Here is a 15,702-nt window from a genome sequence, read left to right as displayed (position 1 = left end):
ACAGTACTAGGTGCTTAGTGGTTGCTTGACAAATGTTCGCTGAATGAAGGAAGGTAGATATTTACATTCAGGCATCTTTCAGCCTAGAAAAAGAGAAATGTGGAACAAAGGTGTTCTACTATATTTGGGAATGGGCAGGTTAAGGCTTTGATGGGAAAGATGAATACAGTGGTCTTATAATTATTTGCCTATGCCAGTGTGCCACACATGTCCTCTCTCTCCCTTCACTTCTCTTCACTAGCAGAGGCCCTTGTCACTCCTATGAATGGCTTACACCAGGTAGTGTAAGAATTTGGGACTCTAGAACCAGGCTGAAAAGTTTTAAAGTCTGGCTCTGCCACTTACTACCATGTATCCTTGGGCAAATCACTTAACTTCTCTGTCTCAGTTTCCTCATCTATAAAATGTGGATAATAATTGTCCCTACTTTATTGTAAGGATCCAATGAGCTATTACACATCTAAGTCCTCCAACTGCTCCATGTCACATAGGAAATGCTAGATATGTACACCATTCAGCAAATGCAAGCTTGCCTCTCTAATATAGTCGATAGCCTACCCCAAATACCTCGCTCTTGTCTAGAGTCCAAGTACATAGCCTTTCACTTTGCTTTGGCAAGATAGGCAGGAGACAGGAAGCAGAAATGATAAATGGTAAAGGGAAGCTGGGTGTGGGTTTGGGTTTGAGACCTGCCTGCCCAGAATGTGGCAGCAATACAATCTCTGAAGAGATGTTTTCTTCTGATAAAGTTTTTCTTAAGGTTCCAGTGGCTGTTTGTACTACATTTCTAGTCCAGATGAGGTTTGCTGAAGTGCCAGCAATGACATGCACCCTGCCAACATTCTACTGACTGTCCTAGCCTCAGAGACATGTTTAAACAACTGGAGCTGAGATTCAATCTGTGGCTAATATTGCTGTCTGACCCAGGAAGAAAGGCATACATTAGTGTTTGGTGATAGTGCAGAGAGTTGGTTTCAATGGGGCCCTTTATATTAAAGGTTTGCAATTTTAGCACTCAAAAAATTGTTTCTTCTGCTGTATTTTACCTGAAATTAGGGTGACCAGCATAGAGGAAAAGTTTGGCTAGATTCACTGCCATATGAGGAATATGCTTATAAAAGAAAAAATAACCAGGTGCTTCAAAAATTAAAACTTCCAGGGAGATTCAATCACATTATCTACAACTGAAAGGTGCAAAGAAATTAAAGACAGAGAAAAAGCATCAATTTTGTGAAATGTAGGACTTAGTCTTTATAGGGAAAGATGCAAGATAATGCTTTATTTAGGCTGGAGAAGAGATGACAAAGAAAAGACTTAATGAACTGTCAACCACGTGAAGGGGCAATGCATGATCATTAAGAACTAGCTTTTATCTGTTTCTTCTGAGGGCATGGTAAAAGAAATTTAAATTGTGACAAGAGAACTGTTGAGAAAATGGTTAGTTCCAAGATCTGTTACACAAAAAGAACTAGAAATAAAGTTCTGTATATGGAAATCAAGTAAATGAAAAGGCAAGACTATTGGAGATAAAGAAGGTGCAATTCTATTTAACCTCAGGGTAATAAATATGGTAAATATGTTTAAATATATGAATGTATGTTAAATATAATAAGTACATATTATTTTCATAGAATAATTATCACTTATTAAGCAATAACTCTGTGCTAGACTTTCTATTAACAGTCTATTACACCTCAGTTAATTTTTACAACCTTTCCATGGATCATAGATATTATAATCTCCATTTTCTTAGCTGAGGACACTGAGGTTCTGAGTGGTAAAGTAGCTTGCCCAAGGTAACATCTCTAGTAGATGGTAGCTCTGCTATGTCAAATCTATGTCTGTCTGGCTTCTGAGCTATGTGGTTTTCATTACATTGCCTCTCAGATACAATAATATGTATTTTTGCAGTTTCCATTCTTTTATTAATTGTTCTTCAGTTTAAATTTTGCATCCTTTTCTCAAAAATACCTCAGCCTAACTGGATTATTATAGTAACTAGCTGGTTACATTAGCAACCATGTATACACCTCTGTTCAGCATGGACTCTCTTCTCTTTGGAGCAGACTCAAATTAAGTTGAGGCAAGGATGGGAAAGAGAGGTCAGGAGCAAAATATCCATCTTTCCTTGCTGAAATGTAATACTTGTACTAAAGTACAATGCACACACACACACACACACACACACACACACACACACACACACTCACTTTAGAAACAGGTTATAAAATATCCAGGGCTTTATTAAAGCATAAACCAAATTAGGCTACAAGCAAATCCATATTGACTTTTGAGTGCTGGTACAAAGAACATATTAAAATGGATGAACATATACTGATACTCAGAATAAGGTAATTTCTTTTGAAAAGAAATATTAACTATAGAATCCTTAAGTGAGATGGGGAGAAAAAAAAAGATGGGGACCAGAAATAATACCAGGTAATGTCTTATTGAACATGAACCAATGTATAATCAGTACAAGCTACCACAGTCAATTCAGAGGAAGAAAACACAACAATACAATCTTATTTAATAGCATCTAATTCAAATTGTGACTAACTTTCTGGCAATATTTTCCAGCTACTGTGCATTCTTTCAAAGAGCACCTACTCCATGCCTAGCACAGTGGGAGAAAAAAATAGATGAACTAGAAATAGTTTCTCAATTAATAAGCTTACACATTGGTAGGGATGATAAGACAGGGGCACAAATAATAAAAGACAAAATATGACAAGGTAATAAATGCTACTGGAGAAGCACAGGTAAAGTACTGAGGTGTCCAAGAGAGAAGGGAGTTTTACTCTTAAATTACTAGATTAGTAATTTCCAGTTACAAAATAAATAAACCATTGGTATATGGAATATAGCAGAGAGAATATAGTCAATAATATTGTAATAACTTTGCACAGTGACTGATAGCTATGAGACTTATCATGGTGATCACATCATAAGTAGATAAATGTTGAATCACTAATGTTGTACACTTGAAACTAACTATCAACACTAATAAAAGAGAAAAATGGTAATTGGCATACGAGCTACCCTTTTCATTGGCTAATCAGGGCTATATGCAAATTAACTGCCAACTAAGATTGGCAGTTAACTGCCAACAAGATGGCGGTTAATTTGCATATGTAGGCACAATGGAGGGAGGCAAAAGGGAAAGCAGGAAGAAGCCCCCTGCCACTGACAAGTGATCGGAAACCCAGGGGGGAGCTAAGAGCTGGGGGGCAGGGCAAAGGCGGCCCTGGGGCCGCCTTTGCCCTGCCCCCCAGCCATGATCGGAGAATCAGGTGCCTTTTCTGCCCTGGCCAGTGATAGCAGGAAGTAGGGGTGGAGCCAGCGATGGGAGCTGGGCATGGTCGAAGCTGGCAGTCCCAGGAGCTAGGGGTCCCTTGCCTGGGCCTAAAGCGAAGCCCACGATCGTGGGGCCGCTGCAGCTGCGGGTCCCCGCTGCCCAGGAAGGACGCCTCAGCCAGAGGCGTCCTGCAGGGGCAGGGGCAGAGCCCGCGCAATCGCGGCACCCCCCGCTGCCACTGCAGGTCCCCGCTGCCCGGGCCGGATGCCTAGGCCAGAGGCGTCAGGCCTGGGCAAGGGGCCGATCCCGCGATTGGAGGGTGATAGGGGTCAACGCCTGAGGGCTCCCAGTATGTGAGAGGGGGCAGGCTGGGCTGAGGGACACTCCCCCCCCACACACACCCAGTGCATGAATTTCATGCACCGGGCCCCTAGTACTTTAATAAAAAATTTAAAAGGTTCATGGAGGAGGTGGTATTTAGGCTGGCCTTTTAAGGATAAGCAGGACTTAGGGATAGAGAAATTAGGGATGGAGCTGGGAAGGCAGAGAAAAGAGAAAGGCCTTCCAGCTGGTATTTATCAAAATGTAACCTGAGGACTCCTTGTGTTAGAATCTGAGGAGGCTGCATTTGAACTAGGTCTTGAGTAACTGACAGGATTTTCACAAGCAGAGGTGGAAAGAAGGTTTTCCAGAAAGATAAAACACTCCCTTCTCTCAACCCTTACTGTTGTTACCTAGGTAGCCATTTTGTCTTCTTTCCCTCCCAGTTCCACATCATAAAATAGCCTCCACTCATTCACTCCCAAGTTGCTTGACATATGTTTGGAACTGGATGCTCTAGCCAGTCAGAGACTGCCATTGGTCACTTTTGTATTGGCTTACTCAGGTTTCAGACTTCTAATAGTCTCAATTTAAATGCACTAACCCAAAATGCAAACCATCATTTCAGGCCACCCCAAGTCATCTACAAGGTCTTAGGACTGGTTTCTCAAAGCAGTGGTCTGTAGACTACCTGCATCAGAATGGACAATGGAGCCTCTTAAAATGCACATCCTAGCCTGGCCAGAGTGGCTCAGTGGTTTAGTGTCAACCTATAAACCAGGAGGTCAGGGTTCAATTCCCGGTCAGGGGCATGCAGGAGGCAGTGGATCCATGATTCTCTCACATCACTGATGTTTCTAGCTCTCTCTCCCTCCCATTTCCTCTCTGAAATCAATAAAAATATATTAAAATGCACACCCTAGAGCAGTGATGGTGAACCTATGACATGCGTTTTAGAAGTGACACGCGAACTCATTTTTTTGGTTGATTTTTCTTTGCTAAATGACATTTAAATATGTAAAATAAATATCAAAAATATAAGTCTTTGTTTTACTATGGTTGAAAATATCAAAAAATTTCTATATGTGACAGGGCACCAGAGTTAAGTTAGGGTTTTTCAAAATGCTGACACGTCAAGCTCAAAAGGTTCGCCATCGCTGCCATAGGGCCTTACTCCAAGGCCACCGAATTGGAATCTCTATAATTATGGTCCAAGGATCTGAATTTCAACAAGTTCTTCAGGTGATTCTGAATCACACTGAAGTTTGAGACATATTGAGGGGTTCAGGCAAAAGCAAACGTACACATGTACAGAAACAATGTGAGTGGAACCTGAGGTGCATGAATGAAAGAATGTGTGTCTATAAAAGTAACTTGAGAGCAGAGCTTGGAAGACCTTCACTGTCAGAGTCAGGGGATTGACTTGCATTTTACTGGCAACAGGGAGTTGACTATTCATTTCAGTGGCACAGTAGCTTGGTTAAGAGCCTGAAATCTAGAGCCAGACTGCCAGGGTTTAATTCTTAGCTTCTTGATTCACTAGCTAGAAGACCTTGAATAAGGTGTGTTGTTTTTTTTAATTTGTTTTTCCATTATAGTTTACATTCAAGATTATTTTATATTTGTTTCAGGTATAGAGTATAGTGGTTAGACAATCACATACTTTACAAAATGTTCCCCCCTGATATTTTCAGTATCCTCCTGGCACCATACATAGTGAAAAAAGTGAAGGATTAATAAGTACAAATTGGTAGTTACAAAATAGTCATGGGGATGTAAAGTACAGCATAGGGAGTATAGTCAATAATATTGTAATAACTATGTACGGGACCTTGGACAAGGTTTTAATCTCTTCCTGCTTCAGTTTCATCATCTATAAAATAGGGATCATGGGATTAAATTAGCTCATATTTGTAAAATGCTTAGAACTGTGACTGGAATATAGTTAAGTATATGTGTCAGCATAAAGACTTTAGAATAGGGGTGTATCATGGATAAGGCTATCTTTTGGGAAAATTAAGCTGGCAGTAATGCATATTCATTTCCTACTAGAAAATCCTATAATTTTTCTTCTAAGTGGTTATCAACGTTAGCTGCACACTGGAATTACCTCTGTCACCCCCCCCCCCAGGTCTGAACATAAATATATCAAGAAAGCCTTAGCTGCACATGTCCAGGTTGCAGGCTTGATCCCCAGTGGGGGCGCGCAGGAGGCAGCCGATCAATGATTCTCATCATTGATGTTCCCATCTCTCCCTCCCTCTTCCTTCCTCTCTAAAATCAATAAAAATATATATTTAAAAATATATATCAAGGTAATTCCAATATGTAGACATGGTTGAGAACCAATGCTTTAAATATATTTCAAATTTGTCCATTTTTTGTTACTAAATCCTCACTATATGCAAGACCCTATGCTAGGTCCTCTTCCTGCATGATCTCATTTGAACCTCACAACTATTTGGAGGTAGGTGTTAAATTTATCCTCGCTTTAAATATTGTTATAGAGCTGGAATACATTGCTCATAATCACCCAGGTAGAAAGTAGCAGGGCTGGGATGAGAACCAAGGTAGCCTGGCTCTAGAGGCTCCATTTGAACCACTACTTTGCCCTGTGCCCTTAGACCAGTGCACACTCCCACACCAGTGAGACTACTAGACTCACCTTTTTCCTGGACTCTCCACTTGCTTTATTGCCTCCCTCCAATCTAATTTGGACACAACAGCTGGTGAGATCTTTAAAGTCATAACAGCATCATGTCATGTCCCTTTGTACAACTTTCCAATGGCTTCCCAATGCACTTAAAAACTGAAATCCAGACTCCTTCTTATGGCCTTGAATAGCCTGCATGGTATGTTCACCTCTCAAGCCTCATCTCCTGCCAATTTTGACCATAAACACTATATTCCAGCTACACTGATCCTTATATTCCTTGAACACTCTCAGCTCTTCTCTGCCCAAGGCCTTTAAACTTGCTTTTCTTTCTGCTTAGAATGATCTACCCACAGGATGTTTGCATGGATGGCTCCTTTTCATTTTTCAAGTCTGAGCTTGAATGTTATCTCAGAAAGGCCTTCCCAATCATTCAACCTAAATGCCCTCACCTCTTATTTTCTATATCAGTCCTTTGTTGATTTCCTTCATAGAACAGTTGTCCCTCAGAATCCCTGGAGGATTGGTTCAGGATCCCCTCAGCGGCTACCAATATTTAAGAATGTTCAAGTCCCTCATATAAAATGTGTATTTGCATATAACCCATATATACATATAGGTTACAACGGGGTATGCCTATATAGCACTTCAATCTTTAGTTAATTGAACCTGCAGATGCTTACCGTATGGATATGGAGGACTAAGTGAAATTAAACTGTTCATATTTAGATATTTGTTTACTTTTTGTACATTATTTGTCTTCTCTGTTAAGATGTAAGTTCCATAAGAGCAAAGAACATATCTTTGCTGTTCTATATGCCAGATATGGTTTTACAGGTTGTGACTCCACAAGGGTGCCACAACTAAGGTGGTGTATTCACAAGGATTTTCTGGCAAATGGAAGCAAAGTATCTCAAGTAAGAGAATCCCTTTTGTAATTTGCATAAAGATGCTATAGAGTCTTGGAGGTGCCCTGTGTGTGCACTATATTCAATAATATCTATTCAGCTTCTAGCACAGTGCTGAGCATACAGTAGATGCTCAATAAATATGTTGATTGAATGAAAGGAAAGAAGACAAAAGCAGATACTGCCACAGGGAAAATGGGAAAAGGGAGGGATACAGAACTGCTAATAGATTTAGTAATTTGAGAATATACAATAAAGGGGAAATTAATGGTGGTTATGTTTGATCTTAGAAGCCTAGAAAAAAAAGTGGTGTCATTCAATATTAAATAAATGGAAGTCAAAGAAGAAAAAATTGTCTTGAGAAAATTACTATTCCATTTTAGATATAATTTGAGAAAATAATGCTTTACATATTACTTTTATTGAGTTTATCACAATACTGCCATGGGATTTTATGGATATACTAGAGGCCCAGTGCATGAAATTTGTGCAGGTGGGGGGTCCCTCAGCCCGGTTTGTGCACTCTTGCAATCCGGGAGCCCTCGAGGGATATCCGACTGCCGGTTTAGGCCGTGATCACCCAGGGATCGGGCCTAAACCAGCAATTGGACATCCCTCTCGCAATCCGGGACCACTGGCTCCTAACCGCTCACCTGCCTACTTGCTCCTAATTGCTCACTTTCCTGACTGATCACCCCTAACTGCTCTGCCTGCCTGCCTGGTTGCCCCTAACCCCTTGGCCTGGCTGCCTGATTGGCTGTAACCACTCTACCTGACTGCCTGCCTGATTGCCCCTAACCCCTCTGCCTGCCTGCCTGCTTGATCGCCCCTAACCACTCTTCCTGCCTGATCACCCCTAACCACTCTGCCTGCCTTATGGTCCCTAACTGCTCTGCCTGCCTGCCTGATAGCCCCTAACCGCTTGCCTGCCTGGCTGCTCAGTGTGTGTTATAGCAACTGGTCATTCCACCGTTCGGTTGATTTGAATATTACCCTTTTATTATATAGGATATAAATTTGCCTTTCACAATCTTCAAAATAGTTATGTCAATGCTTTGCAAGGCCCATTCTGTCTTTTAAGGCATGGAAATGGCCTGCATTTTACAATACAATAATATGGGGACCAAACTAGAAGGGATTAAGGAAAGAGAGAATAAGACATGCATTTTCACAGTAGATGATTCCCACCCCACCTCTCCTGCCACAGTCCTGTGGTTTCTGTAAGGTGGTGGCCCTTAAAATCAGTGCTTTTATTTTTTTTCTGCATGAAAGCATCTCTACAAACTAAAGCTACGGCAGAAAGTTCACTCTTCCTAGAACACTGGGCAGATATTTTCCTCTCTTCTAAGTCTTGCTACTCAGATTGGCAGCACCTTGGGTCTTGAGATTTGGATGGGATACCTACCTCTGCATACCCGGCAGCAGGAATCTGGAACAGAGACAGGGAATGCACAGCTTAATTTGGGGCAAGTCTTGAGACCACAGTACACATTTCCCTCCTGCCAAGAAGAAACAGAATTAAGGTCAGAAGGCTGCTTAGAGAGGTACCTGGAATGAGAAGAGGCTCAAAACATGGCATGCCCTTCCCCACTGGTCTCCCACAGTTGGTTCTAGGTATTTTCTAAATTTGACTAGGTATTATTTTGTTCTATTTTCTATTTTACCACACCAAAGATTAAGAAACAGAAGAATTGTCAATCCTCTTTGTGCATTCTGGTCTAAGATATCACGAAGTGGTCAGTGTGAGGACTGCCATAGGCCTCCAAACCACCAAATGCAGTCTTGTTCCTCTGTCCTCTGATCATTGTATCCCTTGGTCCTCATCATACTTCAGCTGGATGTTGGGGATTTCGGGGAATGTGGATTTGCATGATAGCCACCTTTCGTAACTCTCACTAGTCTCTCATCCAAACCCAGGATACAAGCTCTCTGGGGTAATACAAAACTATACAAATGATCTGAATTGACAGCTAAGTCCAGCACGAGGCAAAAGAAAGGATAAAATTTACTTGTTGTTATGCCTGTTTTTGCATAATCTACATTCCCTAAAGTTCTATGTTCCAAACATTATTTCTTAAGCCTTGTTCTTAGTTCTTAGAAGCATATAATTCTGGGGCTAGAAGGGTTTCTAGAAGTTCAGGAAGGCAAGATCACAACCAAATTATCCCAAACTACTGAGATACTATATTTTTACTAAAAACCCCTATGGATCTGGATCTTTCAAGGTGTCTGATGTCTGAAGCACACAATCTGGAACTTGAAAATCCCTGTAACTCATATTTGTGAATTATAGTCACCCTTGGAAATCCAGCATTAAATGCCCCTTGGAGGAAAAACAGTTGTTTCTACATTTAACTTCATTCCCTAACACTTCAGTTTAAATACTCATTTAACTCCATTTTCTGGTTCTATCTATTTCATTCTCTGGACTGCACAATTAGATGAAGATATAATCAGTATACTTCATTGCTTAAGTATATACACTCTTTTGACAAGTAATGTCACAAGATCAGTCATGTTTTGTCAAGAGAGTTCTCATTGAAGGGCACCAGGGATGAACTGGTCAATGGAATACTTCAGAGATGAAACTTAGAAACTGCCTATTTTCTTGTGAATTTCACTGAATGGCCCTAGATGGTGCCAGTGACTTTTTCACCCATAGTATCTATCCCTAAAGCTTCAAATGAAAGCTTTAATGCTATAACTACTGTTTTTTTTTAAAAAGTGCATATCAAGACCACCAATTCATCACTGTCCTTTAAGCAGTCCCAAAGCTTTAAGACCAGAATATGACTGGGTCTGACCTCTTCAACAGAGGTATTCAGGATGGATGAAATCAGGGTGTCTGGATTGACAGGAATGCTATGATTTAAATTCAATTCATATTCCATTCAAACACCCTACAATGCAAGCTCAAACTAAATGTATTAGTACAGAGGAAGCTTTCTTATTTGGGTAGGGGCTATCAGGGACATTAAGATGCAGGGTCTTACCGAACAGCTGCACTGGGTGCACTGATTGGGTTGCCGGTTCTGAAAGAGTCCTTCAGCCATGAACAGCTCACCATGTTGGTAAGTGGTCCCGTTGTACTCACACGACTTGCTGGTTACCTTATTGTTCACTGGGAGTAAGGAGTCTTCTGGGACAGGGTGGAGAAAAAAACATACTAAGTATTGGCATCATTGCAAAGAATTTCATAAATCCCAACAGTAGATGGGGCTGTACCACACTGAGGGCATTAAAAGATAGTCCCTAATTCAGTGGCTGGTGATGAAAAAATACAGACATGCCTCGCTTTATTATACTTCACTTTATTGCACTCCATAAGTGTGTCTCACTGCACAGAATATAGTAAAACACTGCTAAATTGAAGGCATGAGCCTCCACCCGCAAAAAGATTACAACTTGCTTTATTGTGACACTCGCTTTATTAAAGTGGTCTGGAACCAATCCCACGGTATCTCAGAGATATGCATATATTAAAGCAGCCAGACAAGAATAGTAACTGACATGACCATCATCCACTTGTTTCATTTGTTGAGCATTTATTGAACAACTACTCTCTGTGATAGGCATTAGAGAGAGACCAGATAAGGAGGATAAGGACCTTGCATTGATGGAGCTAACAGATCTATAGGAATAAGGTATTAACTTGCCTAGAAGGAGGGAGTCCTGTCAGAAGAAAAACCATATATATATATATATATATATATATATATATATATATATATATATATATATATATATATGGCTAATATGCTAAGTGTCTGACCATCTGACCAGTTTTGCTATGATGCACATTGGCCACCAGTGGGAAGATGATCAACACAGGAGCTGTTGTGATGTGCACTGGCCATTTACGAGAAATGGCATTTCAGACCTAGCACCCACAAAGCAACACTTGGCTTCCCCCAAGTGGGACACAGGCCCTGCCACCACCCTGGAGCAACATCCCACCAAATCATAGCTGAAGCTGCTGAGACCCCATGGCGTAAAATGCAACCCACAGCCCAGCCCAGCCTGGAAATGGTCACTGTGGGAGCCAGGAAATGTTGTCACGTAGAAATGCCCAGCTTCCTTTCCCTAACTACGACTAGCCTCCTTGCCGTTTCTACAGCCCAGGAACACAGCTTGCTTTATAGCCAGGTGGAAACATTTACACTTTAACCAAATGTCTATGAAGCATTTTCCCACGCTTCATCTCATTTGATCCTCATAGAAGTCCTGGAGTAGGTAGATAGGAGACTTGGTGGAATCCTATTTTCTTTACATTAGCTGGAAAACAGAGATTTAGAAAGCTTAGAAACTTGACCTGACTGAAAAGAAATAAGAAATGGTGGACCTTGAAAATGGCTTCAGGTTTTCTCACTGCACAGAATATAGAAAAACACTGCTACAGTTAAATATTTTACCCTTTGTTCTCCCTACATGATCTACAATCATAATCTGCTTTGTGTTGATATTTACTGCTGTGTTGCTGACAATTACCTGAAAGAGAAATTGGGGTGCTTCACCAGGCTGGAGAAAGTTTAGCTAAATCAGAAAACAGGTCTAATTAAGCAAATTTATCTATATCCTATATAATAAAGAGGTAATATGCAAATTGACCATCGCTCCAACACACAAGATGGCCGCCCTCATGTGGTCAAAGATGGCTTCCCCCTTGTGGACACAAGATGGCCTGCAGGGGAGCTCAGTTGTGGGCAATCAGGCCAGCAGGGGAGCAAGTTAGGGGCAACCAGGCCAGCAGGGGAGGGAAGTGAGGGCAACCAGGCCTGCAGGGGAGGGCAGAGGGGGGGCCAGGCCTGGAGGGGAGGGAAGTTTGGGGGGGACCAGGCTGCAGGGGAGGGCTGTTGGGGTTCACCAGGCCAGCAGGGGAGGGCAGTTGGTGGGGGGCCAGGCCTGCAGGGGAGGGCAGTTGGAGGTGACCAGGCTGGCAGGGGAGGGCAGTTGGGGGTGACTGGTCCTGCAGGTGAGGGCAGTTGGGGGAGATCGGGCCAGCAGGGGAGCAGTTAGGTGTTAATCAGGCCCGCAAGGGAGTGGTTAGAGGGTGATCAGGCTGGCAGGCAGAAGCGGTTAGGGGCAAGCAGGTAGGCAGGCAGGTGAGTGGTTGGGAGCCAGCAGTCCCAGATAGGAGAGGGATGTCTGACATCCCCCTTGGGCTCCCAGATTGGAGAGGTGCTGGCTGGGCTGGGGGACACCGCCTCCAGTGCACAAATTTTGTGCACCAGGCCTCTAGTATATATACAAAGCTCTCGCTGGTGCCAATCACACACATGTGTTTCCATCTGTCATTGTTGATTGTGAATTTGGTTGACCCTTCTATTATAAAGAAAGGGCAGATAATGATATTAAAATATTTCTTCTAATTAATTTTATTTCAATGTGCACAAATTCTTGAACCAGGCCTCTAGTCTATTATAGTTACCCTGGTAACTGTATTCCCTACCATGTTTTATATCACTTGGTATGTGTTTGAATGCTTATTCTAGCCTCTGGAATCTTGGTTATTTTTAATCCCTCCACCAAGATTACACACTCCCTTCCACTCTTTTCCACCCATTGAAGTCCAATCTAATTTTGACGGCTCAGTAAAAGTTCCTTTTCATACAGGAAGCATTCCCTAATAGCTCCAGCCCCAAATCTGGATCTTTTAAGGTGTCTGATGTCTGAAGTACACAATCTGGCACTTGAACATAACTGTAACTCATATTTGTGAATTATAGTCACCTAGCTAACAATTTACAAAGAGATTTCACATACATTATTAGAATGGAGCCTCATAACGACCTTGTCAATCAAATAAGGCAGATTTTTATCTTCATTATTCATTTGAGGGGAACAAGTTTCCGAGGTTGAAAGACTTTTCTGAAGTCACCAAGCTAGTGAGTGATGAAAAAAGGAATGGAAATCTTAATCTCCTCATCCTAAATTCCATCTTTCTTTCTAACAGCACATGTATACACATGTGTATGTATTGTTTCTTGTGGACTGGAACTCTTCCTTATATAAATATTTTCTCCATGGAGTCTAGTGTAGGATTCTAGCAAAAAGTCAATGTACTTGTTGAGTTGATTCTAAGTGAATGATCTCAAAATTCTTTTCACTGGACTTCCCCAAAGTGCATGGTGCATGTGCATGCAAATACACACACACCAAACAACAGTGAACAAGTTCCCATATTAAACTAACCATTGATGTACAAATTAATAATAGATGCAAAGCAGAGCTTGGAAAAATGCCTGCTTCGGGATATGGAAGAATATAAATCAGGGAAGTTGTGTTTCATTAGCAGAAGGTTTTGAGAGTTAGAACCTCCTTCCTTTCCCATTAGTCAAAATTATAATGAAAATGAGTCCATCTTATAGGTAAATTATACAACTGTTTGAGCTACACAAAATGGCATTATGCTAATGCATGTAGGTAAAAATGATAAAGAATAATAAAATGATAATTCAATAGCTAGCACTTATAGAGTTTTAATTAATATGCCAGGGACCATGGTGAGTGGTTTTCTATGCATTATTTTATTGGCTCTTACTAATAATGTTGTCATAAAGACACTATAATTTTACCATTTTGTGATGAGGAAACTAAGGATTAAGAAATTAATTGACTTGCCCCAGGTCACATAACTTGTAAATGGTAGAACCATGATCTGAACTGTTGTTTGACTGATTCTAGAATCTTCCCTCTTAGCCACTATCAAGGTGGATGTCAATCATATCAAACCTATAACAAGGAAGGGACCATTTAATTAAAAAACCAAAACCAAAAAACAAACAAACAAACAAACAAAAAAAACAAAACTGGAGATCATCCAAAATGGCGGAGGTATAAGCAGAAGTGTCCTGTGCCTTGTCCTGGAGCAGATAAGGGTGAGCAGCTGAAACGGGTAACATTCAGCCCAAATAGGCAGAGAATTTTCAGCTGAGAGACTGTCTGCAGCTAGGAAAGACCGAGAACCCCCAGGAAAAAAAAAAAGGACATTTGGAGACTGCGGCTGAAGCCTCTCGTGGTGCGCCAGCTGAGCGGCGGAGACTGCGCCATCTTGGGTGGTTGTTGCCGGCATCCAGAGACCAGCTACTAACCTGGAAACAAGGGATCTCAAGCAGCGTGACTGAGTGAACTCAGACGAGCACTGCTTCTTCTCACGGAAAGGTTGGACATCCCCTAAAGGTGCAGTTTGCAGTTCGGGTTGGAGGGAGGACCGAGCGCGCGCGCAGGGCAGAATCTGCGCCCCACAGAGTCCGCAGCCGTTGGGACCAGCGTGACCCGCGAGTGGGGAAGGGGCCCCACAGGGCTGCTGGCAGAAGGGAACCCGAAAAATGAGCCCATAGCTGGACTGGATGTAAAGGAGCAGCCTTGGACTTTGCCAATCTGCTGGCTGCTGGGTGCCAGGGGCGCGCGGAAACTGCGCGCAGAGACTGTGCGCAGACCTGGAAGGTAGAGGCTTGCGAATTCACACAACTATCAGGCTCTTGTTACAGTTCCCCTTTGATCCGTGCATTTGATTATTAAACCCAGTGCATGGGATTCCCCAGTTGGGGTCATTCGCAGAGCCTGTAGGGGAAAGTTCTTTTTGGGGAGCCTGGGAAACATCGGGCAGTGGCAAGGAACCAGCTCTGGGCAGTGGTCTTTCCTGAATCAGTTCCGAATACTATAGAGGAAAAAAAAAAAAACAAAACCCTACTGATAGAGAGGACTAATAGCCTCGGAGGTCAATCCAGACACACTGCCACCCAGAGGTAGAGCCACGAACTGTCTCTTTTGCAATCACAAATAAAGGCAGTCTGGTAAACAAATACAACCTGCCTTAAAATCAGGTCTGTGGTTTACTGCACGGAGGGACAGTGTATCGCAGGGAAGTTCAACACTCCCCTGAATGCCTGGCAGGACTGAGGCGTGCCAAAAAGAAAAGTGGAAGATCTGAAGCACCTTCACTTCCGAATATTTTTATATATTTTTTTTAAATTCTTTTTTCACCATTTCATTAAGAACCTATTTTATTTTATTTTTATTTTTTTCATCACCTGATTTTACCTTTTTAATTACTACATTTTTTTAAACCACTATTATTGCTATCCTTTTACCATTTTTTCAAGTATCATTTTATTTTTTATTTTTTTTTAATTATTTTTCTTTATTTTATTTTGGGAATAGTGTTCTACACTCTATTTTCATCGTTCCTTTAGCATCATTTCTCTCTATCTCACATTTACCCTTAAGCCAAAACTCTCTTCCTCACTTTTCCCCTTTTGTTGTCCTGTTTCTCTTACCCTATTCCTGCTTTGGATTTTACCTATTCCTTCTTTCTACCCACTGTCTAAATTTCACCCTACTTATATATCTAATTTCCAATCCCTCGCTCTCCCCATAGAAATAGCCTCTTCCGCACCTCTATTTCATTCTCTTAATTTTGTTGTTGTTGTTGTTTTTTGTTTTTTGGGTTTTTTTTTGTCTTTTTTTTTTTCTTTCTCTCTCCCTTTTCCCAATCTCATTTTGGCACTTCTTTTTGTTTT

The 15,702-nt window shown here is 41.6% G+C and overlaps 1 protein-coding gene across 5 annotated transcripts in view; it reads right to left on the bottom strand.

Moving 5' to 3' along the window:
* Positions 1-15,702, bottom strand: part of CHRDL1 (chordin like 1) — a 212,419-nt gene that overhangs the window by 42,453 nt on the left and 154,264 nt on the right. For 3 of the 5 annotated variants that reach the window (XM_059678468.1, XM_059678466.1, XM_059678470.1), the window contains exons 5-6: positions 10,174-10,319; positions 8,586-8,679 (exon numbers count right to left, since the gene is read on the bottom strand). In XM_059678468.1, the coding sequence (XP_059534451.1) occupies positions 8,586-8,679; positions 10,174-10,319 (240 nt within the window). The remainder of the gene's footprint in view (positions 1-8,585; positions 8,680-10,173; positions 10,320-15,702) is intronic. The other 2 variants (XM_059678469.1, XM_059678467.1) reach the window with 1 other exon arrangement.

This window comes from Myotis daubentonii, chromosome X (assembly GCF_963259705.1).
Source record: "Myotis daubentonii chromosome X, mMyoDau2.1, whole genome shotgun sequence".
NCBI classification, from domain to species: Eukaryota; Metazoa; Chordata; class Mammalia; order Chiroptera; family Vespertilionidae; genus Myotis; species Myotis daubentonii.
This window is presented reverse-complemented; position numbering and strand designations above follow the sequence as displayed.